Here is a 26,033-nt window from a genome sequence, read left to right as displayed (position 1 = left end):
AAGGCTGAGCGCTGAAGAATTGATGCTTTTGAAGTGTGGTGTTGGAGAAGACTCTCGAGAGTCCCTTGGATTGCAAGGAGATCCAACAAGTCCATTCTGAAGGAGATCTGCCCTGGGATTTCTTTGGAAGGAATGATGCTAAAGCTGAAACTCCAGTACTTTGGCCACCTCATGTGAAGAGTTGACTCATTGGAAAAGACTCTGATGCTGGGAGGGATTGGGGGCAGGAGGAGAAGGGGATGACAGATGATGAGATGGCTGGATGGCATCACTGACTTGATGGACGTGAGTCTGAGTGAACTCCGGGAGTTGGTGATGGACAGGGAAGCCTGGCGTGCTGCGATTCATGGGGTTGTAAAGAGTCGGACACGACTGAGCGACTGATCTGATCTGATCTAATGTATCAAGAAAATATATTCCTGAAGTTGCCAGATAAATTAGCAACTAGGGTTTCCCACATGGCTCAGTGGTAAAGAATCTGCCCGCCAATGCAAGAGATCCCTGGGTCAGGAAGATCCCCTGGAGAAGGAAATGGCAGCCCACTCCAGTATTCTTGCCTGGAGAATCCCATGGACAGAGGAGCCAGGTGGGCTACAGTCCATGGGGTCACAAGAAGAGTTGGACATAATTAGTGATAAACAACAACAGCCAAACACTAAGCACATTATCTAATCTAAGCAATCCTAGAGAGGATTCAAGTTATCACCTTAGATATAAAATATTTTATTTAATAACCAATTAAACTTTAATAGTAAAACCAACTTGTACTAGATTTGTTGAAAAGAGAAGATTTGTTTATATCACCTTAGATATAAAATATTTTATTTAATAACCAATTAAACCTCAATAATAAAACAAACCTGTACTGGATTTGTTGAAAAGGTAGTCCCCTGAGTACCTCAAACATTGTAAGGGCTGAGACAGAAGTCATCTGTTAAGGGTGAAGAAGCTTCAAGATTTTATGCAGCCATATTTCAAGTATCATCCTGTTGCTGAAGCTGACGGAAAATGAATGGAAAATGCTCCATTTCACAGAAACACTGTTCTACTAAAATATAATTTAACTGTCAACCACAACTATTTTAAAACACTTACTGGCCTGAAGAGATACATAAGGCAATGGATAAAAAACACCTATTATCTACCTTCGATATATACATTTTCAAATTAGGCTTGGAAATACTGACTGCTATATAAAAGAAAGGGAATAAAAGCAGAAATTAGACACTTTAGTACTGTTAATAAATATTAGTTAGAAATAATCACCACCTCAGTGGATATGAGTTTGAGCAAACTCCGGGACATAGTGAAAGACAGGGAAGCCTGGCATGCTGCAGTCCACAGGGTGGCAAAGAGTCGAACATGACTTAGCAACTGAACAGCAACTACAAGGTAAGGGAAACATACAGAGCAACACAGAGGGAACTTGTGAGTTGAACAGGGTGATGTCAGGGCATGTGTTAGCTCTTTGATGGTTTAGGAAGACTTCTTGGAGAAGGCTGAATCACTGAGGGGAGAAAAATGACTTGAAAACCAGCGTGAGCACGTTTCATGGTTTCAAGCCTCCGTGCGGGAGAAAATCAGAGGAGGCCTTGAGTATGTACCTGGAGTAATAAAGACAGTAAAGCCAACTGAAATAGAAGTGCCCTTGCCTTGTGAGGTGCAGGGTCACATATTTTCTCACACTGCACTCAGATGTGCATGGGAAGATGAAACTTTCTTATTCTTTCTTTTTATAAATAGCTTATCCCTCGAGCTCTAATCCCATTGAGTTCTAGGAACTCGATATTGGATTAAATATTCAGTCAATAATTTAGTGCAATCCAATAAAGTCTCCTGATTCAATAATACAGTCTCTTTAGATAACTCTTTTAAATAAACCCTAGTCTTTCTGGCTTCTGCTTTCTCCCTTTGCTCCTGATTCAGTCGAAGATGATGTCTGAGTGTATGAAGGGGAGAGATCCACATGGCCCATATCAGTGGGAAATTTGGGGCTTTTGGAGCCAAGGGCAGTCCTGTACTGCCTCCGATCCATTGGTTTCTAGACAATAGCTCTCATCCATCATTTTCCTCAGGGGCATCTACAGATCTGCTCTCTAGGGTCTGAGGTGATTATACCCACCCTGCCTGCCTCATTGGCATCACATACCCACTAATGTCTGACTGTCACTTGTCCATTGCCTTTGGCAAATGTGACCTTAGGTATAGGATTGCTTTGTCCTTGGTAGGTACCATCAGTGAGACCATCTACCCTTTTCTTGCCCCGGAGAAGCCCAGGAGCTAAAAGGAGCTTCTCCCTCATCACATGATTGCCTCAAAGGGAAAAAGGCAAAAACCCGCTCTGTTTTCACCTTTACCCACAAACTTGCCACACCTTCCCATTGCCTCCTTTTCTGGACTTGAGATACACTGTCTCATGGAAGTAGAAATGACCTTTGATACACACAGGGGTGAGTTTTCATGTGTTTAGTAGCCAGGAATGTGAAATCCTTCCCTCAGTTTCAAGAATTTATTGTTGTTCGGTTGCTAAGTTTTGTCCAACTCTTTGTGACCCCATGGACTGCAGTACACCAGCCTCCCCTGTCTTTCACTATCTCCTGGAGTTTGCTCAAACTATTGTTCATTAAGTGGGTTATGCTGTCCAACCATCTCATCCTCTGTCATCCCCTTCTCCTCCTGCCCTCAGTCTTTCCCATATTCAGGGTCTTTTCCAATGAGTCAGCTCTTCATATCAGGTAGTCAAAGTATTGAAGCTTTGACTTCAACATCAGTCCTTTCAATGCATATTCAGGATTGAGATCCTTTAGGATTGACTGGTCAGGTTTCAAGAGTACCCCATGACAAGTTTTGGTAGGAGGAAGTGTCAATTTCCACAATAAAAACTGAGATGATAACTGAGGAGGAAGAATGACAAATGGCCTGTAGCTCAGAGCCTGGCACTGATAATTTTTGGTAATTACATTTATAAATGGGATTCACAAGTTCTAATAAATTGGCCTGGCTACTCTCACTTTTTCAAAAAATATTTATTTATTTGGCTGTATCAGGTCTTAGTTGCATCACATGGGCTCTTCTTTGCAGTGCAGGGATACTCTACTTACGGAGTATGGCTTAGTTGCTTGGAGGCACGTGGGATCTTAGTTCTCCAACCGGGGTTGAACCAGTGTCCCCTGCATTTCAAGGCAGATTCTTAATGACTGGACCACCAAGGAAGTCCCCAGGCTTATCTCTTGCTCTGTTAAGTGGATTCTAAAAGAAACTAGAAAATCTCTCTTCCTCTGACAAAACCTAGGATCAGGTTGCCTCCGTATCCCATATTCTTTTTCTATTATACCATGTTGCCTCTTATCATGACCAGAAAAAATTCTATTCTTCTATATAAGTAATTTGATTGACTTTTATAACAGTGGAAAATATTTCATCTTTAAGTTTTCTCTTATCTGATTAATCATTTGGCAAGGGTCTATCTAGGATTTGGGAAAATAATAATAGCAAATGTTTATGAAGCCCATACTATGGGCCAAGTAATGTGCTGTAACTCTTTACATAGATTATATAATTTATTACTCATGACGACCATCTTCCTATCACCTCAGCTGATGAGGAAACTGAGGTAAGGTAAGAGTTCAGGGACTCCTCAGCATCATAAAACCAACAGGAGAAGGATTTGAGTCCAGGCGGTCTGACACCATAGTCTAGTCTGTTAACTACAACATATATATTTTCTCTGGATATTTGCATTCAATTCTATGAATGGCATTCCAGTTGAGCTATTTAAAATCCTAAAAGATGATGCTGCGGAAGTGCTGAACTCAATATGCCAGCAACTCAGTGGTGGCCACAGGACTAGAAAAGGTCACTTTTCATTCCAATCTCAAAGAAAGGCAATGCCAAAGAATGCTCAAACTACTGCACAATTGCACTCATCTCACACGCTAGGAGAGTAATGCTCAAAATTCTCCGAGCCAGGCTTCAACAGTACATAAACTGTGAACTTCCAGATGTTCCAGCTGGATTTAGAAAAGGCAGAGAACCAGAGATCAAATTGCCAACATCCATTGGATCATCAAAAAAACAAGAGAGTTCCAGAAAAACATCTACTTCTGCTTTATTGACTATGCCAAAGCCTTTGACTGTGTAGATCACAACAAACTGGAAAATTCTGAAAGAGATGGGAATACCAGACCACTTGATCTGCTTCTTGAGAAATCTGTATGCAGGTCAGGAAGCAACAGTTAGAACTGGACATGAAACAACAGACTGGTTCCAAATAGGAAAAGGAGTACGTCAAGCCTGTATATTGTCACCCTGCTTATTTAACTTATATGCAGAGTACATCATGAGAAACACTGGGCTGGAAGAAACACAAGCTGGAATCAAGATTGCCGAGAGAAATATCAATAAGCTCAGATGTGCAGATGACACCACACTTATGGCAGAAAGTGAAGAAGAACTAAAGAGCCTCTTGAAGAAAGTGAAAGAGGAGAATGAAAAAGTTGGCTTAAAACTCAACATTCAGAAAACTAAGATCATGATATCTGGTCCCATCACTTCATGGGAAATAGATGGGGAAACAGTGGAAACAGTGTCAGACTTTATTTTTTTGGGCTCCAAAATCACTAACAGATGGTGATCGCAGCCATGAAATTAAAAGACGCTTACTCCTTGGAAGAAAAGTTATGACCAACCTAGATAGCATATGGAAAAGCAGAGACATTACTTTGCCAACAAAGGTCCGTCTAGTCAAGGCTATGGTTTTTCCAGTGGTCATGTATGGATGTGAGAGTTGGACTGTGAAGAAGGCTGAGCGCTGAAGAATTGATGCTTTTGAAGTGTGGTGTTGGAGAAGACTCTTGAGAGTCCCTTGGACTGCAAGGAGATCCAACCAGTCCATCCTAAAGGAAATCATTCCTGAACATTCTTTGGAAGGACTTATGCTGAAGCTGAAATTCCAATACTTTGGCCACCTGATGCGAAGAACCGACTCATTGGAAAAGACCCTGATACTGGGAAAGATTGAAGGCACGAGGAGGAGGGGACAACAGAGGATGAGAAGGTTGGATGGCATCATCAACTCAATGGACATAAGTTTGGGTAAACTCCAGGAGTTGGTGATGGACAGGGAGGTCTACCGTGCTGCAGTCCATGGGATCGCAAAGAGTCAGATACAAATGAGCAACTGAACTGAACTGAACTATGACATACATTAAAGATTTATTTGGTACCAAACAATATTTTAAGTGCTGAGTTACAAAGATATATCTAATTCAAGATTTTTGACCTCTGTACTATTCACATTTGGGGCTGGGTAACTCCATTCTGGGCATTGTAAGATTTTAGCAGCATCCTCTCCCCATTGGATACCTGTGGCACCTTTCAAGTTGTGACCATCAAAAATGTCTCCAGACATTGCCAAATGTCCCCTAGGGGACAAAATTGCTTCCTTTTGAGAACCACTGATTGAATCCTCTATCTATCTATCTATTTATCCTTCCATATTTTTTCTCATTTTGTATGCTGTAACTTTAAAAATATCTTCATATAATACCACAAAGTGTTCTGCATTTGCAGAGTTTCCATATGACCCCATTCAATTCAATCTTTTATCTTTTGTTAGATTTAATAACCACAGAAACAGACCTTGTGTTGTGTGAAGGAGAATTTTTGACAAAAGTGCTAAAAGCGAAAGAATTTTAAATCTAAACTCAGGAGAAATGTATTAACTCCCTTGACATTTATCTTTTACACTCAATATCTTGAATTTAATGTCAAAAGTACCAAAGTAACTATTAAATGAACAAAACTTTAGTGCTATAATAGTTGGGGTAAGCAGAATAATGGCTCTCCCAAAGATGTTCATGTCCCAATTCCCAGTGACTGTTACATCACCTTACATGGCAAAAAATACTTTACAGGGGTGATTAGGATGATTTTCAAGTAGGAAGATTAGGCTGGCTTTTCCAGGTGAGCTCAGTGTAATTACCAGGGCCCTTATAAGGGTAAGAAGCAGGGGAGAGTTGGGATCAGAGAAGGAACTGTGATGATGGAGAGGAGGAGGAGAGAGAGAGAGAGATGAAGATGCTATGCTGCTGTCTTTGAAGATGGAGGAATGGAGGTCTCCATGAACCAAGTAGACCAGAGAGCATCTAGAAGCTCAAAAAGGCAAGGAGATAACAGATCCTCCCTTACAGCCTCCAGAAAGACATCTTGTGGGCATCTTGATTGTATTTCAGACTTGACCTCCAAAGCTATAAAATAATAAATTTGTACTGTTTTAAGCTATTAAGTTTGTGATAATTCATTACAGTGGTGATAGCAAACTAAGGTAGTTCTTAATCTTTGAAATTCGAGGTGAGCTGGAACTGCAGGTGGTCCTTCAAGAATTTTAGTAAAGGAAGAAAACTAACCCTTGGTGAACACTTACTATGTGTTAGGTACTGCAGGAGAATTGATGCTTTTGAACTGTGGTGTTGAAGACTCCTGAGAGTCACTTGGACTGCAAGGAGATCCAGCCAGTCCATCCTAAAGGAAATCAGTCCTGGGTGTTCATTGGAAGGACTGATGCTGAATCTGAAACTCCAATACTTTGGCCACCTCATGCAAAGAACTGACTCATTGGAAAAGACCCTGATGCTGGGAAAGATTGAGGTCAGGAGGAGAAGGGGACGACAGAGGATGAGATGGTTGGATGGCATCACTGAGCAATGGACATGGGTTTGGGTGGACTTCGGGAGTTGGTGATGGACAGGGAGGCCTGGCTGCTGCGATTCATGGGGTCACAAAGAGCTGGACACGACTGAGCAACTGAACTGAACTGCAGGAGTGCTTCATTTGTTAATCAATTAATACTCATAATCACTCCAGGAGATAAGCTTTATTTTCTCTATGTTTTACAGAGAAACTTCGTTCAGGGAGGTTAAGTAATTTATCCAAAGTTAACAGCAGACCCAGGGAGTTTACCAAGATCTGCCTGTTTATTCACATCAGAGCATACTACCAGTCAGCACTCCCTACCATAATTATAAACACTATTGGATTCATTATATTTACTATAAGAGACCTCAGGCTAAGTTATTTGTAAATTCTATTGGCACAAATGATATAAACTGTGATAGATGTTGTTGTTCATTTGGGATTTATCAATTAAACAAATGCAGTTTGGTTTCTTCACCGCATGCAGTTATTTTCCCAAAAAGGCGTTGTTTACTGCCTTTTGCTTGGCTCTGGAAGTCCAAGGTCTTTGGCAGACTAGACATTTAGTCTCAGCTCCTGTTTAGTCTAACATTTTCATTTTCAAAAAGCCAGTGGTAAATCAAGCTGAGAGCCAGATACCCAGTCGAAAATTGATTTAGTAAGGCATTGTAACTCACTAGTTACAATCCAACTTTTTGCCTTTCAGTGTACTCTCTTCAGTAATTGTCAAACCTAAGGACACACACACATACACACTCCACCTGCCCCCTCTCACCTTCTCTCCCTGAAAAATAGACTTTGGAAGAAAATATTAATAGATAAATGCAGACATTTGAGACATGATGATTCAAGCATCAGAAATAAACAAAAATTATATTTCTCACTAGCTAATGGACTTTTCCCTAAATATGTTTTTCCTCAAAGGTAAAAAACATATTGGATATAATATAGTTATGTTGACTCTTACTTAGGATCTAAAAAGTTAAAGCCATCTCTTTATAAAACAAGTAGTTTGCTTTAGGGAGAGATTATTTCTCATTCAAATTCATAACTCCCAAGCATCCTGTACATGTCCAATAAATGATGATTAAATTGAATTTTGTAACCCACTCATACAGTCAAGAAATAATAGTGAGCAATTCTAGGAGAAAAAATTATGAGTTCATTTATTAGCTTTAGTTTTTCTTGCAGGGGAACAGCTTATAAATTCTTAAATAATTTAAATTGCTTTGTTTTCTGTTCCTGTTTTTTGCTTTAAGGGAATAACTGGGAAACAATCAGTGAAAAAGAAATGTGTTCAATCTGGATGGCCATATCAGGATCATCCAGAAGTAAGGCAGGCTAGAGGCCAAGGAACTTTTGCAGGAGAAATGGACAGTGACCTCCAACTGCTTCCTTAAGAACTAGATTCTAAAATGGGTTCCAATTTCACTCCTTTTCTTAATAGCTTTGCATGAATCCAGTGTGCATTTACTGAATTTGGAGATTAAGTTATGATATACTGAATAGAAATTCTGTACTGGTATAACTCACAAACAGATGCATAAAAGTAGGCCAGTCAGTTCAGTAAGATAATTCCCACAATCTAACAAAGGAAACTATCATAGGAACTGTGTTGTCCTTTTCTAGAAATAGTGTTCTTACAGTGATGTTTGTGCCCTAAACTCAGTACAATGACATCACTTTGCAGACAAAGGTCTGTATATGTATAGTCAAAGCTATGGGTTTTCCAGTAGTCAAGTACGGATATGAGAGTTAGACCATAAAGAAGGCTGAAGGCCAAAGGATTGATGCTTTTGAATTGTGGTGCCGGAGAACACTCTTTAAGTTCCTTGGACTGCAAGGAGATCAAACCAGTCAATCCTAAAGGAAATCAATCCTGAATATTCATTGGAAGGACTGATGCTGAAGCTGAAGCTCCAATACTTTGAGTACCTGCTGTGAAGAGCTGAGTTATTGGAAAAGACCATGATCCTGGGAAAGACTGAGGGTAGGAGGAGAAGGAGGCGACAGAGAATGAGATGGTTGGATAGTATCACTGACTCAATGGACATGAATTTGAGCAAACTCTGGGAGATAGTGAAAGACAGGGGAGTCCATGGGGTCCCAAAGAGTTGGACATGACTTAGTAACAGAATAACAAAACTCAGTGCTGTAACTCCTAAGCCTTTCTGCTACTGTTCTATTTGCACACCATGCCTGAAATACCCTCTACTACTTTAACAAGGTAATAATATCTTTTAAGGGAAGAGTATTAGACTAAATCACATCAAAGATCTGAACTCCATCCCCACCTTTGGCATTCTGCTGGCAGTGGCGCTGTGTTGGTCTCTTAACTGCTCTGGGACTCTGTGTCCTCACACCCAAAAGGACTGAATCATGCTCAACAGGAACAGTGCTCAGATCACGAGGAATGCTGTACATATGAGAGCAGTTCGTAAACGGTAGTGCTTGATAAAATGTGGAAAACTATTATCATTGCTCTTGTCTCATTACAAATTTCCTGCAATAAAATTCTGCTGAAAAACCATCTGAGATGCCTCTTCACCTGCCAGGGGATGACCTTGTGTTTCGTTTTCTGTTCTGTCCCTCCCTATCCAGCACCCTCCCCGCCTTCTTTGCAGTTACTTGATAGTTTGAATTGTGGTAAAGATTGTGCCTGCCTCATTACCACTTTAAAACTTAAGTAACATGATGTCCAGTCTGTTGAAAAGGAGAGAAAATTAAAGTCCTGCCACTCAAGTCTGCCGAAGTCATCTAATTTTCTTGATTCGATTTGGAAATCTTATTTCCTCCTAAGAGGCAGGTAGATTGGTAATTGTCAAGATCATAGCTTTTGTACAAGGTAAACGGTTCCTCCCTTTTCTTCTTTTTACAGAATATATAGAGTTGGGAGAGTAGATAGAACACTCAAGATACAAATGGATGATAAAGTAACTTCTTATAATCTACTCTACTTTATTGATTTCTTAAAAAAATTTTTTAAACACTTTTATTTGGCAGTAATCTCAAACTTAGAGAATATACAGGTATAAAAATGGCTTAATTTGATTTCTGAAGGAAAAGTTTGCTCCTGGGAGGTATTTATCTTCTTTGGGAAAACAAAAAAGAAACAATGCAAGGATGTAGATTAAGTAAATGAGCCAGAGTCTTAAGCTTCACAACTTATGAAAAGAAAACAATAAAGCATGCTAAAGTTTTATATAACTGTTTTAAAGCAGAACTTTCTTGGCATCTTCTCTTTCATGTTTTGCTTCTGAATTGTACTCATAAATAGTAGAAAGAGTTAAGATGAGATCATTTTTCAGAAATGATTATTTTTCCTGTGAGAACTCAAAATATGTTGATTAGAAGAATATATACTTGGTAAAAAAAAAGAATTAGTCATTATACAGAATTTTTCTCTCCCTCTGTTATTCCATTTTTCTCTATAGCTGTTTTTTTGTGAATCACTGCAATCAACATTCTTAGGTCTTCAATGATTTTTCTTTCACTGAGCACTTGAGTCGTCTGCACAGTGTAGCTTCTTAGGAATTTCAGGAAAAAATTTGTTTTCTGTTGGTGAACTCTGACTTTTTCTCAATTTGTTCCAAACTTTCTTCTGTGAGATCCTAAATAATGTCTGACTTTTCATTTGTAAAAGTCTTAAAGGAACCAACTTTTATGATACAGTATTATTTGCTATGTATTTTCATTTTTATCTTTCCTTTTAGATGTACATACAACTGTGTTATCTTTAATGTCTCTGGTTTCTAGTAAGGAAGCTCGAGTTTTCTCCTAGTATAAATACCTGTGTCATTTTGATGTGAAATTTTTAGAAATAGTTTCTATGGAAAGACTTTCATAATGAATTTGGTTTAAATATTTACTACCTAACATAGACTAGATTTTCAGTTGTCAACAACACAAAACACTATCAATGATATCCATATTAAATCATCCACACCAATAAGTTGGTAGGAAGTTTTTAGAAAATATGGCAGGTTTTTATCTTTTGTGGTCATTACTGTTTAATTGAAGCAATATTTGTTTCCAATGTGCAAAATCTGTGCTAGGTTATCTTTAAGGATAAAAAGATGGGTGAGATGTGTAGTCTAGGGTCTTGCAGAGTTTATAAAGATATAGATATTCAAAGGTTTAAATACAATATCTAAAGTACTAACTGAAAGATCAGACCTAGAACCCAATATAAATCTGTACTCAATATACTAAAGGTCAAAGTTTAAAAAGTTTTGTTGTTCTTAAAAAGGGTAATTAAATAATTAAATCAAAAGTAATTTTCCCACAATAATAAACTTTGTTTCAATAATATAAGGATCTCAACAACTTAGCTACTATAATTCCAACTTAAAACATTATTATATCCTAAGTGCAATAGTCATTTTTGATTGTTAGATGCATTGAAGTTTTATAACATTTCACAGTAGTTTAAATAATATAAACTCCAAGCTGTGGTGTTAAATAACGATTTTTAAAATGAAATGAGAAAAAGCCTTAATAGCAGGATCTACAAGAGTCACCAGGATCATCAAATTACATAAAGTGTAGTGCTCATTTTATCTTTGGTTTATTTGAGATAGCAAAGAGAACTCGGAATCGCTGTTGAGCTGTGTTTGCAGCTGCCTTAGCTGCTCTGGCCCCATCTTCTGGCCTATCATACTTGACTTCAGAGGAGACTGAGCAATAGCAGCACCGTCGCCTGGGCACCTTGGGTCCATTCTGCTCTTCACCTTTGCTGTTCTCTGCAGATGCACTCGATAGTACTGAGGGGATGTTGCCCTCCTTACTCTGGCCTTCCCTTAGTTCCTTGCTAGTGATGATATGCTGGCCGCATTCTAAGCTCTTTCTGTATATTACCTTAATTAATCCTCACCTCAACAACTTTATCACTCCCCTCGTTTAACAGCTGAAGAAATGGAGGGCAGAGAGAGGTTAAATAACTTGCCCAATATTACCCAAGTAGTCTCAGTGTAGCTAAGGATCAAACATAGGCACGCTGCCCATGCTATTAACTTCACAGTCTCCAGTGAATAATTGTTGAATGAATGAAAAGCATTTTCTCTCCAAATCTATTTGAAAATGCCATAACTGAGATAGCTTCTTCAACAGTCTTCTTAACTCCAGTCTCCGTTCCCTCTAGTCAGCATTAAATCCCACATCCAGACTGATATTTCAGGCTTTTTGTTATGCTTTCCTTATGGCCCTCAAGTCTTCTGAAGCACATCAATCCACCTAAAATATTTATCCATATATTTCACACATGTATACATTTTAATCTTTTAAAATGTCTCCTTTTTCTTGTGCACATGTACTTTCTGTGACTAGAAAACGGGAAGAAACTATACATAATTTTTTTCTGGTTACAATATATTTGTAGTTTTTCATATTTAAAATAATGCACCAAACCTGTCATTCATATCAATGTGAGTGAAGTGAACTAGTGAAAGTTGCTCAGTCGTGTCCGACTCTTTGCAACCCCATGGACTATATAGTCCATGGAATTCTCCAAGCCAGAGTGGGTAGCTGGAGTGGGTAGCTGTTCCCTTCTCCAGGGGCTCTTCCAACTCAGGGGTCAGACCCATATCTCCTGCATTGCAGGCAGATTCTTAACCAGCTCAGCCACCAGGGAAGCCCAAGAATACTGGAGTGGGTAGCCTATCCTTTCTCCAGCAGATCTTCCCAACCCAGGAATTGAGCCAGGGTCTCCTGCATCACAGGCAGATTCTTTATCAGCTGAGCTACCCAGGGAAGCCAATGAAAATGAAAAAAAATCAGTGGCTTAAGAATCCATTGACTGTTGACTACCAATATGTCAGGGATTTTTATCTGATTTTTGAATGAGTCAATCAAAATGATAATTAGCAATTCTGACTCTAAAAGACATGTAAACTGGGATGTTGGCATTCTCTATATTTATGTTACCATTCTGCTCTGTGTCTGGAGTGGACCCATAACATGACAAAAAATGAAGAACTCTGGTGCAAATCAAATATTTACATGGTTCCATAATAGTACAAACAAGTTAAGGTGATGCATAAAGAAATACTTAACAATGTCTATAGGCTAGATTTAGGGGGATTTGTTATAATGAGCATGCAGAGTCTTTGTAACCTTCTGACAACCTCTAGTTCTGTTTGGTTTGTAAAGCATGGAGGGGAAAATAGCTAAGTGGGAACAAAAAGGATTTGAACCTTTAACTCTCTTTTATTCAGCTTGATCCCTCCATTTTCTTCAACAAATTGAATTATAAGCAGAAGGATATAGGATTCCACGGGCATAATAGCATGGAAGTTGCAGGATTAGGAACTGGGCCCTTGTTTGGCTTTCCATAGTTCCCTCTGCCGGTGTGACCCAGGCAGCCAAACACTGCCTTTGGCTTTATGACCAAGGTCAGACATTCTAACTGTTCTGTTCTCCATGTGAGTGACTGCAGACAGGGAAGGTCAGGACTCAGTGAATTGGTGTTACCCAGGACATTTTCTTAAGTATAAAATAAGAAATTAAGGCTTTTGTCATAAAGAAAGTAAAATCAGCTCAATGAGAGTGGAAACAAAATGAGGATTACTGCCAGTTATGGGCAGTTGAGTAGTTACTTTTTGAAATATATTTTAAAAGTACGTCCAAGGAGCAAGTAAAGGCAAGTTTTCTTAAACACACTAACCAGTTGAAAAGTGAAAATGTTAAAATTTCTGAGCATTAAACTTAAATGATGAAGAATAAAGATGTGCCCAAAGGCACTTGTTCTGACATGGGGAGAAAAGATTATTGCAGGTGACTGAACCAGAACAGAAGTTTAGAGAAGGTTATCAAGGGAAATAAAAAGAAAAGTCACTTTTTCATAATGATGACTAGAGAAACCACTAATAGCATATCTAATTTTAAAATGCTCACATATAACTATTTTGAATAACACTGATATGTTCTGGAAATAAAAATCAAGAAAAATTAAAAGAATGTAAGTAATAATAATGCAAACACATTTGTGTAGCTCTTCAAAAGTAGTCTTTAATTTTTTTCCCCTTTTCTCTCTACCCTTGGGTTTCACCCCTCAGGTCCTCAGTACGTATTTGTGGTATTGAATTGAAAGCAATCACTGAATGCTAAAGCAAGTTCTAGCATGTTCTAGGACTGTTTCTTCATTTGAGCCTCAAAATGGCTCTCTGATGTAGTGGATGTACAAGGTAGGGGATATAACACAGAAACTGTGAGGTCAGACAGAGGCCAACTGCCAAGTGCTAGCAGTAGGAGACCTCGGGCTAAAGCAGTGGACCTATCTGAGCCTTAGTCTGCTGCTGCTGCTAAGTCGCTTGAGTCGTGTCCGACTCTGTGCGACCCCATAGACGGCAGCCCGCCAGGCTCATCCATCCCTGGGATTCTCCAGGCAAGAACACCGGAGTGGGTTGCCATTTCCTTCTCCAATGCATGAAAGTGAAAGGTGAAAGTGAAGTCGCTCAGTCGTGTCTGACTCTTAGCGACCCCATGGACTGCAGCCTACCAGGCTCCTCTGTCCATGGGATTTTCCAAGCAAGAGTACTGGAGTGGGGTGCCATTGCCTTCTCCGGAGCCTTAGTTTACTTCTCTGTAAAACAGAGATATAAGTATTATCTAGGTATTAGATTGAACTTCATTGGTGAGGAGTGCACCTGAGACATTAGCAGTGTGTCTGAGACAAAGTAAAACTCAGTAATTGTTAGCTATGATGATGATTTAATCTGATGCTGATGTTCAAGCAACAATGGTTAAATGAGTCTCCAAACCATCCATCAAATTAGTACCAGGAGGTCTCTACTCCTAAGCTTATGATCTTTTAAAAAAAATAATATAAGAAAGCAATCTCTTAATAATGGCATCTTTTAAATGGTCTTCTGAATGAATAAAATATTGCTTCATGTTTATTGAATTTGGACCATGTAATTATAGGAACAAATGATGCTTCATTCCTAATTGTAAAGGTGTATATGTCTGACAACTTTTATTTCTATGGGATGTTAAAACATTACTGTCTAATTATCCTAAGACTAGTGGCTTTGTTGAATTGGGTAGACATTAATTTTAAAGACTCAAGAGAAAGGCATATTAGGAAGACCTGTACATCAGAGCCTCAAAGAGAACTCACATTTTCATGGTATTTAAAAAAGCACAGCATATCAATTTTTGGATAAACTTCCCCAAAGGAAACCATTACCAACTTCCAAAAAGCTAACATAAGAAAATATCTATGAAATATATAGTTTATCAAATTCCACAGAAATGGATCTGATATGCTACTAAAAATAGAAGCACCTTGAGAGCTTCTAATGGAAACTAGTTTTACCAATACATTGTGTGGAAGGAGAGGATTAAAAACATTGTGAAAGATAAAATGGAGGAGACAATGGAGTTAATCATTGCTGTGTGTTGGTTAATGATAATATGTGAATTTTTTGCCTATAAATGTGTATAGTTCTGAGATTTTAAATATATTCATCTTTGTATTAATGAATAACAATGTCTTCAAAGTCTATATCTACCTATGTTCTTACGGAATTTAATTTTAGACCATATACCACTTACCAAGGAATTGCTGTATTATGTAAAGCTGAAAGGAAGGACATGGAATTTTCTGAAAATGGAAAATTACAATGCTTCTCTTTTATTTTTCTATTCAGTTTACATATAGCCAGAGATCACTTCATGGCAAACAGATGGGGAAACAATGGAAACAGTGACAGATTTGGGGGCTCCAAATTCACTGCAGATGGTGACTGTAGCCATGAAATTAAAAGATGCTTGCTCCTTGGAAGCAAAGCTATGACCAACATAGACAGCATATTAAAAAGCAGAGACATTACTTTGCCATCAAAGGTCCATCTATTCAAAGCTATGGTTTTTCCAGAAGTTATGTATGGATGTGAGAATTGGACTAAAACTAAAGCTGAGCACTGATGAATTGATACTTTTGTACTGTGGTGTTGGAGAAGACTTGAGAGTCCCTTGGACTGCAAGGAGATGCAACCAGTCTATCCTAAAGGAAATCAGTCCTGAATATTCATTGGAAGGACTGATGCTGAAGCTGAAACTCCAATACTTTGGCCACCTGATGCGAAGAACCGACTCATTGGAAAAGACCCTGATGCTGAGAAAGATCGAAGGTGGGAGGAGAAGGGGACAATAGAGGATGAGAAGGTTGGATGGCATCATCGACTCAATGGACATGACTCTGAGTAGGCTCTGGGAATTGGTGATGCACAGGGAAGCCTGCCGTGCTGCATCCATGGGGTCGCAAAGAGTCGGACACGACTGAGCAACTGAACTGAACTGAAAGATAATCTAAGTGATTTTGCATAAAATCCAATACTCTTTCCTTTAACCATTGACAAGAAAATATGCACCTCTTTCTGTTTGCTGTGCTGGCATCAGTGACATTTTCACAATCCTGACTGTTCTATCTTGAAATCTTTGACTTTTGGAACCTCCTGCTTTCTCTCTCTTGGCTTCTGCATTCAGTTAATTGGGAAGTCTGGGTAACTCTCCCTCTGCTGTGTGGGCTAACTCATGCTCTTTCCTTAAGACATGATCCCAATCCCATCACCTTCTCTAGGAAGCTCTGCTGAACCCCTAAGCCCAGGTGGCCCCTGTCTTTTGTATTTCCACAGTCCTTTGGGGATGCCCATTTTATCACCCATCTTGCCACATCTTGCTATAATTATTGCCAATAATATTCTCCTAGGGCAGTGGTTCTCAAATTTCACCACATATTAGAATCATAAATACTTAATTAAAAAGCAAGTAAATTGGAATCTCTGGGAAAGTGACACGCAGGCCAACATACGTAGTTTTAAAAGCTGCACGTCTCAAATTTTAACGTGTATGGTGGTGGTGGTAGTTTAGGCCTTAAGTCCTGTCTGACTCTTGTGACCCCATGGACTGTAACCTGCCAGGTTCCTCAGTCCATGGGATTCCCCAGGAAAGAATACTGGAGTGGGTAGTCATTTCCTTCTCCAGGACATCTTCCCAAACCACAGATTGAACTCGCAGGCCCTTGTTTCCTGTGCTCCAGGCGGATTTCTTACCACATATCCACCAGGGAAACCCCTTAATATGCATAAAATTCACCTAAAATTCTGCTTTTGTTGAAAAGCAGGTTCTGATTCAATAGATCTCAGGTGAGGGCCTAAGAATTTACATTTCTGACAAACTCCCAGGTGACACAGAGGCGGCTTATGCTAAATCAGCTAAAAGTTTCCCCAAATGGTTATGTATTTTAGAAAACAATATACTCCTTATTTGTATCGATACCTATATCTTAAGCTCACAAACTTTTACCCAATATAGGACCACTTCTTTCTACCCCTACCTGCCACTACCTTTTCAGGTGAGTAGAAGTGTTGAGAATTGTCTCATAAATCAGAGTTTGGGCCGTCAGTCTTTCAGCTGTAACTGGCCTTCCTCACTTCTATACACAACAAATGCATCCCTTGCTGGCTGTGCCATGTACACGTTCCTGTGTAAATATTTATGGCCACAGAGAAATGCTGAGGGGCATTAATTAAGACAGCGGGGCTTCCCAGGCGGTGCTAGTGGTAAAGAACACGCCTGCCAATGCAGGAGACATAAGAGGCATGGGTTCGATCCCTGGGTCAGGAAGATCCCCTGGAGGAGGTCATGGCAACCCACTCCAGTATTCCTGCCTGGAGAATCCCCATGGACAGAGAAGCCTGGTGGGCTACAGTCCGTGGCGTCGCAAAGGGTCAGCCATGACTAAAGCAACTGAACACACACACATACGCACACACACACGCATTAAGACAGCATGAGAAGGAAGGTCTTGCTACCTTTGCTTGTGCTTCAATTTTAAAGCTCATCTTGTATTCACTTCATGGTTTTATTTATTTATTTTATTGAAGTATAATTGCTTTACAGAATTTTGTTGTTTTCTGTCAAACCTCGACATGAATCAGCCATAGATATACATATATCCCTTTCCTTTTGAACCTCCCTCCCATCTCCTACCCCATCCCACCCCTCTAGATCGACAGAAAGCCTCTGTTTGAGTTTCCTGAGCCATATAGCAAATTCCCGTTGGCTATCACTGTCCTCCAGATCCATTTTCTGCTGTTTCTTGGACTCTTACGTGGCTTTCTTTTTTCTCCTTCTACACCTGGTAGCCTCTTGCTCCCACACCCATTCTCTCCTTTTCCTCCATTGTTACTGTCATCCCTATCGACTTGCACCCAAATAACTGGAACCAAGGAATTCATATATAAACAGAACACACATATAAATATTACATTACTTACAATGTAAAAACGTCTTTCTTCTACTTAAGTGCATTTGCTCATGGCCTTACTTTTCCTCAGTTAATGCCTCTATCTGTTACATGAAAAGATGAATCTTTTCAGTTTTAGGTCTTTGAGTAGGCTTTGAGTAGCTATTATTTATGGGCTTCCCAGGTGGCACAGTGGTAATGAATCCACCAGCAATGCAGGAGATGCAGGAGACGTGGGTTCAATCCCTGGGTCAAGAAGATCCCCTGGAGGAGAAAACGGCAACCTGCTCCAGTATTCTTGCCTGGAGAATCCCAAGAACAGAGGAGCCTGGCGGGCTACAGTCCATGGGGTTGCAGAGTCCGACAGGACTAAAGCGACTTAGCACAATAGCACAGTTTAAGGTTCTATTAGCTTTTGTACATCTTTATATGTCAATCTAACCACAGTCTTTTGGTTCTCAGCGTTTGCACCAAGGCACCCTGGCGTGCAGCACTGGGAAATATTTTTAAAGATTGAGCGAAACACGGCAACCCTTGAGGTATCAGACATCTTGTGAATTACTAACTCAGAGTAGTTCACAGTTTCAACAGTAGGTGGCGCTACCTTCCTTTTGATGATGTCATATGTTAATGTTTGTGAAGCTGAGTTTCCCACAATGCACGTGCATGTGCTCAGTTGCTTCAGTCCTGTCCAACTCTCTGTGACTCTATGGACTGTAGCCCGCCAGGCTTCTCTGTCCATGAGATTCGCCAGGCAAGAACACTGGAGTGGGTTGCCATGTCTTTCTCCAGGGGATCTTTCTCATCCAGGGATCGAACCTGTGTCTCTTACATTGCAGGTGAATTCTACTGCTGAGGCACTGGGGAAGCCCATGTTAAAAAGCAAGTATGGTGCAGAAATCAATGTGGAAAAGTTGTGCAGTGCAAAAAAGTGGACCAACCTGTTGCCTCATGAGAAGCAAATCTGTTTTTCCTTTTTTAAATATTTATTTTTTTGCCCACTTTTAATTGTGGTAAAAAAATTGTCTTATCTCTTTGTTGATAAAATATAAAGACAGATTCAGGAAAATGCCTTATCAATAGTTCAGGAACACCTCTTACATACATTTGATAGAGCAATGCTGGCATCTACGATAACTTCAGTTACCGCGGTTGACTTTTCCCCCGGGGGATATTTCTTCTTTATGGATTAGAACATCAAGGAGGTGGGGGAGGGGCAGATGAGTGGAGGAAGAAGGGCAATTTTTCTTGCTGCCAATAAAGTATACAAATCCAATGAATCAAATTGAAGCTGTGATTGTGAAGGGATTTCCCCAGAACCCTCTACATTTACCACCCACTGAGAGATCTGTTAATTACATCATTTTACTTTTGCAGTGATATAAAAATAATCAGCTTCCATGCATTAAAGATTTAATAGAGTATATTCAATGGAGTTTTCATCGATAACAATAACTTCTTTCTGCACCTACTATGTGCCAGCTACTAATTCTTCTCACTTTACACTGCAACTCTATGAGGTAGATAGGCTTTGCTTCTGCATTTTCTAGATGAACAAACCAAAGCCTGGAAAGGTTAACAACCTCTGTGGGCCACACAACTGGCACCCGTCAGCACAGTGAAACGGCCTCAGATCTGCCTGAGTCCACAGCTCACAACTCTTCCCATGGCAATATCACCTCTCACAATCATAATCATAAAACTGATTCTTCTGAGGTTTTACCCATTGCTGCTTCTAGTGTTTTGAAATATCTGTATTTAAAAATACATGCTATTTTTTAATGTAAAATGGCATCACAATTTGAGAAGAAAAAGAAAAGAAAAAGGGGAGTCAATCATTTAAATAAAGCACTTTTAAAAACTTAATCTTCGATGACAATAATGTTATTTGTATTGTAGAAAGTGCTTTTAAGATTATAAGATTATTTTTTTTTACAATAATTGCCCTATTAATGTAGTGCTATTCAAATTTCACAAAGGAAATGGAGTGAAGTATGAGTAAGTGGACTGTCTTTCTTCAGCAGTCACACAGCTTGTGAATTTCATAGCAAATACAAGGCTAGTCCCTCAAGGATCCATGTTGATGTTCACCCCTTCACGGAATACTTCCTCTCTTACGTTATGCCACATTAATAATTCACTTCATTGGAAAAATGCCTGGTTACCTCAGCCCAAACCATGGATGGTTTTCCTTCATTTATTTTGGTAGATACTTAAAAAGAATATTTGCATCCGGTTATTCAGGGATATTTGATAACAGATTGAAGTGTGAACATGCAGCCCTTGGAATCTGTAAAATTTATGCTATTTGCATGATATCCAAATATAGATGTTCTAAAATTGTAGTTGTACTCATAAATGAAGACGTTTTATTATCTCTATTACGTTTGTCCCTAGTTTGTTTATGAAAAGGATGTGTGACAATTATTTTCCTGATCAGTACCATGTTCTGAAACAGAGAATCTACAAAGTACAGACCTGTATCCCTGTCTTTCTCACTTTTTAGCAGGATGCAGATCTTCTGCAGTGGGAATGTGACTGATGATAAAATTTCAGTGAAATTCATGATGACAGTATAAGCAAGCTGTTTCCCTGACTCAGCTCCAGTAGTCTGTAAGGGCTATAATAAGCCATGCCTCCTCATTTTACTTTCTGGAGTCAATAAAATGGTCAGATGATATTTGGAAATGGCACCTTTACATAACCATTTTCCTCTTTTGTGAACTTTGCCACAATTAAATCATAAGGTTTTGAAATGCCTGGTTATTAGCAATTATTGGAGACAAGACAAAAAAGCAGCAGCAATGCAACTAAATCTAAGGCAATAGTGGGTTTTGAGGATAAAGATCTCCGATTGGTCAGAGCATAGTGGGCTCTGTAGGTAGCAAAGTTAAGAAATAGTTAATTTGAATCTGGCCAAAGGACAAACGCTCAGAATGTTTTTTTTTTCCTCAGAATGAGAAAAAAAGGAAGCTTCCTTTCCTTACAGCTTAATCTCTCTATTCCTATTTTTAATACATCCTACTTTATAGAGTAGCTGGACCACATTTTTCAAGCTAAAGTAAAAATTAAAGGATTTATGATAATCCTATGCGTATGGTTGTGGGCGTTTCATTTTCAACTGAAGCATTTCTCTTTCTTTGTTGCAGTGCTAACATTTCTCAGCTTCTTGCTACAGTCTTCTTTCTGAAACTACTCAAGTGAAAAAAAAAAAGTCTTACCAGATAAGCAACAATTCTTACTGTACTGGGGGAAGAGTTCACATCCTCCCTGTTCTATTTATGAAAAGCAACTTCTTCAGGCTTTTAAAACCAGAATGTCAAAGAGCCCAATGGAATCCTACCTTGCCCACATACTGATAATCGGATCCCGTGTATTCCTCCAGGAGAAAGAACTGATTCCACATCCAGCTCCTTTTCGAACGGCTCAGCTCATTTTTGCTGTTTCCAGAGAGCTCCAGGGTCCTTTTCTTTGCCGGGAAACCACTAGTCCTCTTAGATAATGGAGTTGAGAAAGTTGGGTAGGGCTGGCCAACCCAAAAGAGAAGCAAGAAGTATCGATAAGTTCTCATTCTGATGCCACAGTTCAGTCTCTGAGTTGCAGGTACCCCTCTCCTTGAAATGTCTTTTCTCACTGCACTGTATCCAGCCTCATTCCTCCTTTCTTCCTTAATGTTCTTGGCTTGGCTGTCAGAGAATATCTGGAAAGAATAATAACATATCAAGCATTTTTAGAGATGCTTAAAATTCAGTGTTAGAGCAAATAGCTCTGGAGAAAAAAGAGGACAGAAATTTGAATAGCAAAACAACAAAAAAATAAGTTGGCTATCAATTTTGAAATGAGGAAAACGGTCTTTCAGATATGCTAAACAGAAGGCGGGTGCCAAGTATGAAGCTACTGTTTTCCTCTCTCCTTTTCTATCACTTAAAAATCCTATTTTAAGTAATAGCTTGCTGTAGGTCAACATGCCAGAGTGGATTATTTCACTACTCTTTTACCTCCGAGTATGTGGGCTGAGATCTGGTTAGAAGAAATGAGTTTGTGTTTCTGATTCTATTTGCATATTTATCCTCATGAAAGAATATCACAGACAATTTTGATTCAATTGAAAGTGGATAATGTTGAAATTTTGCTAAAGTATATTGAGCACCTGTGATGGGAAGGCAGAAACCTGTTCTGCAGACTCTTGGCTTCTGAGATGTGTTCTGATGGAACAGCCAGGTCAAACAAGGTTGGAAAAGACCTTATGTCTTCTCTGCAGAATGCTCATTAGCGTATTGACTTTTCTGAAGTGAAATTTTGTAGCAATGATGATAAGCCTGTATTTAATCCAGTGTTTTCCAAACTTAACAGGGAAAGTTTTTTTTCCTCATATGACCCAATTAACACTACAGGATGGGTTAATGAACAAGCTACAGAATTTGTGTTTAATAGTATAGAGAATAAAATGAACAATTCTCTTCAATTTTCTTTAGGAAATCCTGGTTGGCTTTTATCTCTAAATTTTACTTGTATCATAGGCAACTAAGTTGCCTATATTAAAATTGGTCGGACAGTTTCTTTGTAATATTCAGAGGTACATCAAATGTACCTCAATACCACAGTGAGGGCAATAGATGACAAGATCTTCAGAAAAGTCAGTGATTATAATTTCAGGTCATAATTTTTGATAAAAAAATATTAATTTTTAATATTAATTAATATAAATTGATTAAAATTAATTAATTTTTACAAACACAGTCTAGCATTAAAAAAAATCCTCATGCCAGAGTGCTTGGCAAAGATGCAAAGATATCACAATTTGGTTTACCATTTTACCTAAACTAATGCATGCCTATATCTCCCTCCTAAATTTTCCCACATTTCTTGGGGGAAAAAAACCAATAAATTACTCCTTTATCTTATTATTTGAATAGAAAAAATATTTTCTTAAATAATACTAACACAAAAATGAAGGGCTTTGTAAGGTAGAATATATATTACAGTTAAATAGGTAAATACAGGTAAATAAACGCAGATAAAGGAACAGGTTTTAGGCAATCTGATCAGTATTTTTTTTTCCTCTATGTCTGAAAGATTTGTCCCTTTGTCTCCTAATTTTCTACCAGGTAAATGTATATATGACCAGTTTTTTTTTTTTTTTCTAACCTCAGCAATGAATAATTATAGCCACCCAACACATATTTAAGTGGAAGTTTTCTGGTGGAATATACGTGAAATATTTCATAGTGTTCAGCATCTTTAAACCTTTATTCCATTATTATGCATCTTCTTGACAGCAGGCTGGGGAAGCTGAAAATTCCACAGGTGAGTGAATTAGTACTGTGACAATTAGTCATGCTGGAAGAATGCCAGTACCAGTATATTTGTCATTATGTGGCCTTGGTACAGGTGTGGGATGACTGATGACCAATTAGGTAATGACAGTTCTCTCTTCTCATGGATAGGATATAAGGGGGACTGAGCGACCATATGGAGAAAAGCCCTCTAAAGACATCTATTCATTTCTAGTAGTCGAGATGGCACTGAGGTTGATTCAGTGGAAATTGCATTTTTCTTCATTTCCCACATTCTCTGTTATTTGCATAGACAAATCCTGCAGTGAAGAGTTACACGTCTGCGGCTGCACTCATCGTGTGCCCCACGGTACTGGCAGGGAAGAGGGATGCAGAGAATGGAGGTGTCAGCTGTTTAAAAACTCCTAAAGGCCATTTTAAAGAAAAATCGATCCCTGTGGATGTTGTGTGCAAACTCTACAAGCTGTTGCCACTTGAATATTAAATATTAGTTTTTTTTAATATCACAGATACCAAAATGTCAAGTATTTTACTTTTTTTTCTGCTTAGCTGGTAATAAGCTTTTAAAGTGGTACAAATTTAAGCAATGTCTCCAAGTATGGTAGAACATCAGTTTAGTTATCAGCCAGCTCTTTTTGTATCAACTTGGGGAAGCAAAAGAGAACTGTGGACAGCTTGTCTGTGAGCCCCCTCAGGGACAGTAACCCTGGGGGACATACCGTTCATCCTTGAAGAATTCCCCTAATTCCCCCTGCAAGAGATTCTACTCGAGCAAAAGGGATTATAGCAGGAGCAGAGAACTGGGGCCTAACCCAGTGCTTTGGCCACTGCCCACCATAACCAACTCCCACCACGCTCACTGCCCCTCACTGCACTCCAGCCACTGAAATGGGGCCAGACACACGTGAACATCTTGCCGCAAGACACACGTCACGGATCCTGGGTTCAGCACATCCGAAGGTGAGAAGGAGAGGACAGAAGAAAGGGTGTGTCCTTGTTAAAACTCAGTATGCAAAGCTACTAAAATTACTATGATCCACTCGTATTTGGTGTTTAGAGAGATAGCTTTCTCTACGAAATTCTATAGTTAAAAAAACGCCAACCAACTCTACACTGTTGAATATATAACTTAGCAATCCTCATGTAATAATATTACTCATGTAATACTACTTAATACTTCTTAAGTCAGGATTGCATGGTCGTCAAGATTATCAATGTTGGAGCCAGACTGCCTGGGTTTAAATTGCTATGAATTTGTGAAGATGCTTAATCTCACTGCACCTTAGTTTCTTGTTCTATAAATGGGAGTTATTATGGTAACTACTGCAGAGGGCGTTATAAGGATTAAATGGCATTACATGCACTTAAAACAATGACTGGCACTTAGTAAGGTATCAATACATATTAGCCATTGTTATCATTATTACTACCACTATTGTTATTGTTACTATTTGCGTTCCAAGTTTAGAATCCATCTACAGTAGCCTGCAAAAGTGTGCCAAAGATAGTATAGTTCCCTCTTAGGCTTAAATACTTTTTTATTTTTCAAGAGGCATTTCCAAGCGAGTCAAATTCTCTTAAAATTAAAGAATAGAAGCATTTAAAAATCAGAATTAGTCCATTTGCTAATTATTTTCCTTTGTGTAGACTTCAGTGTTTCACAGTAACAGTGTAGAAACAGAGAAGACAGAAGCTTTATGCCCACAGCCTGCTTCCAGAAGAATATGGGCAAAAATGAAAGTTCACCAGAAGACACACTCATTCGTAGATTCTATGTGTCTTTTCCCCCTTTCCATTTTGTTAATGTTCTGAAAATCATCTTTACTTTATTCAAGTGGAAACAATCAGAACTAACTTCGATGTTGTAATTTTACCTTGCAAAAATGGTACTGGATACACATTCTTTTATGATTTAACATGCTGATATTATATCAGATGAGAATTTGATATAGTCAAAATGAATGATATACCTATTTTAGATTTTAATCTAAAAATATGAAATGAAAAAGAAACCCCATATTCCAAACATGATCTTGTGCTACGTCGCTTTAGTTGTGTCTGATTCTTTGTGACCCTATGGACCGTAGCCCACCAGCTCCTATGTTTATGGGACTCTCCAGGCAATAATACTGGGGTGGGTTGCCATGCCCTTCTCCAGGTGATCTTCCCTACCCAGGGATCAAACCCGTGTTTCTTATGTCTCCTGCATTGGCCGGTGGGTCCTTTACCACGAGCACTGCCTGGGAAGCCCAAACATGACCTTAGATGCAACGCTGCTGACTTCTGAACAGTCAGACTATAGGAAAAGCACATGGCAAGTAGGAATCAGACGTGCTCGTTCATTCATAGGCGTCAGGCAGTAAGTAAAATGACAAAAAGTAAGAGCATACATAGACACCAAATTTTAAAATAGTAGGGATGGTTATTCAATTAGGAAAGAACCAAAGATTAGACGGGTAGGAATCAGTGAACTAAAATGGACTGGAATGGGTGAATTTAACTCAGATGACCATTATATCTACTACTGTGGGCAGGAATGCCTTAGAAGAAATGGAGTAGCCATCACGGTCAACAAAAGAGTCTGAAATGCAGTACTTGGATGCAATCTCAAAAACGACAGAATGATCTCTGTTCGTTTCCAAGGCAAACCATTCAATATCACAGTAATCCAAGTCTATGCCCCAACCAGTAATGCTGAAGAAGCTGAAGTTGAACGGTTTTATGAAGACCTACAAGACCTTCTAGAACTAACACCCAATAAAGATGTCCTTTTCATTATAGGGGACTGGAATACA

General features: G+C 39.0%; 1 protein-coding gene across 5 annotated transcripts in view; it reads right to left on the bottom strand.

The window, feature by feature from the left end:
* Nucleotides 1-26,033, bottom strand: part of CDH6 (cadherin 6) — a 150,185-nt gene that overhangs the window by 44,877 nt on the left and 79,275 nt on the right. For 4 of the 5 annotated variants that reach the window (XM_086362532.1, XM_086362536.1, XM_086362533.1 and 1 more), the window contains exon 2: nucleotides 21,285-21,641. The exons of the other annotated variant lie outside the window; for it this stretch is intronic. In XM_086362532.1, the coding sequence (XP_086218658.1) occupies nucleotides 21,285-21,512 (228 nt within the window). In that variant the 5' untranslated portion in view covers nucleotides 21,513-21,641. The remainder of the gene's footprint in view (nucleotides 1-21,284; nucleotides 21,642-26,033) is intronic. 5 annotated transcript variants of the gene reach the window in all.

The sequence above is a fragment of the Bos grunniens genome, chromosome 20 (assembly GCF_055505025.1).
Source record: "Bos grunniens cultivar Pamir isolate PY7600 chromosome 20, Bosgru_T2T1.0, whole genome shotgun sequence".
NCBI classification, from domain to species: Eukaryota; Metazoa; Chordata; class Mammalia; order Artiodactyla; family Bovidae; genus Bos; species Bos grunniens.
The sequence above is the reverse complement of the archived record's forward strand: the minus strand, read 5'-3'. Positions and strand labels throughout refer to the sequence as shown.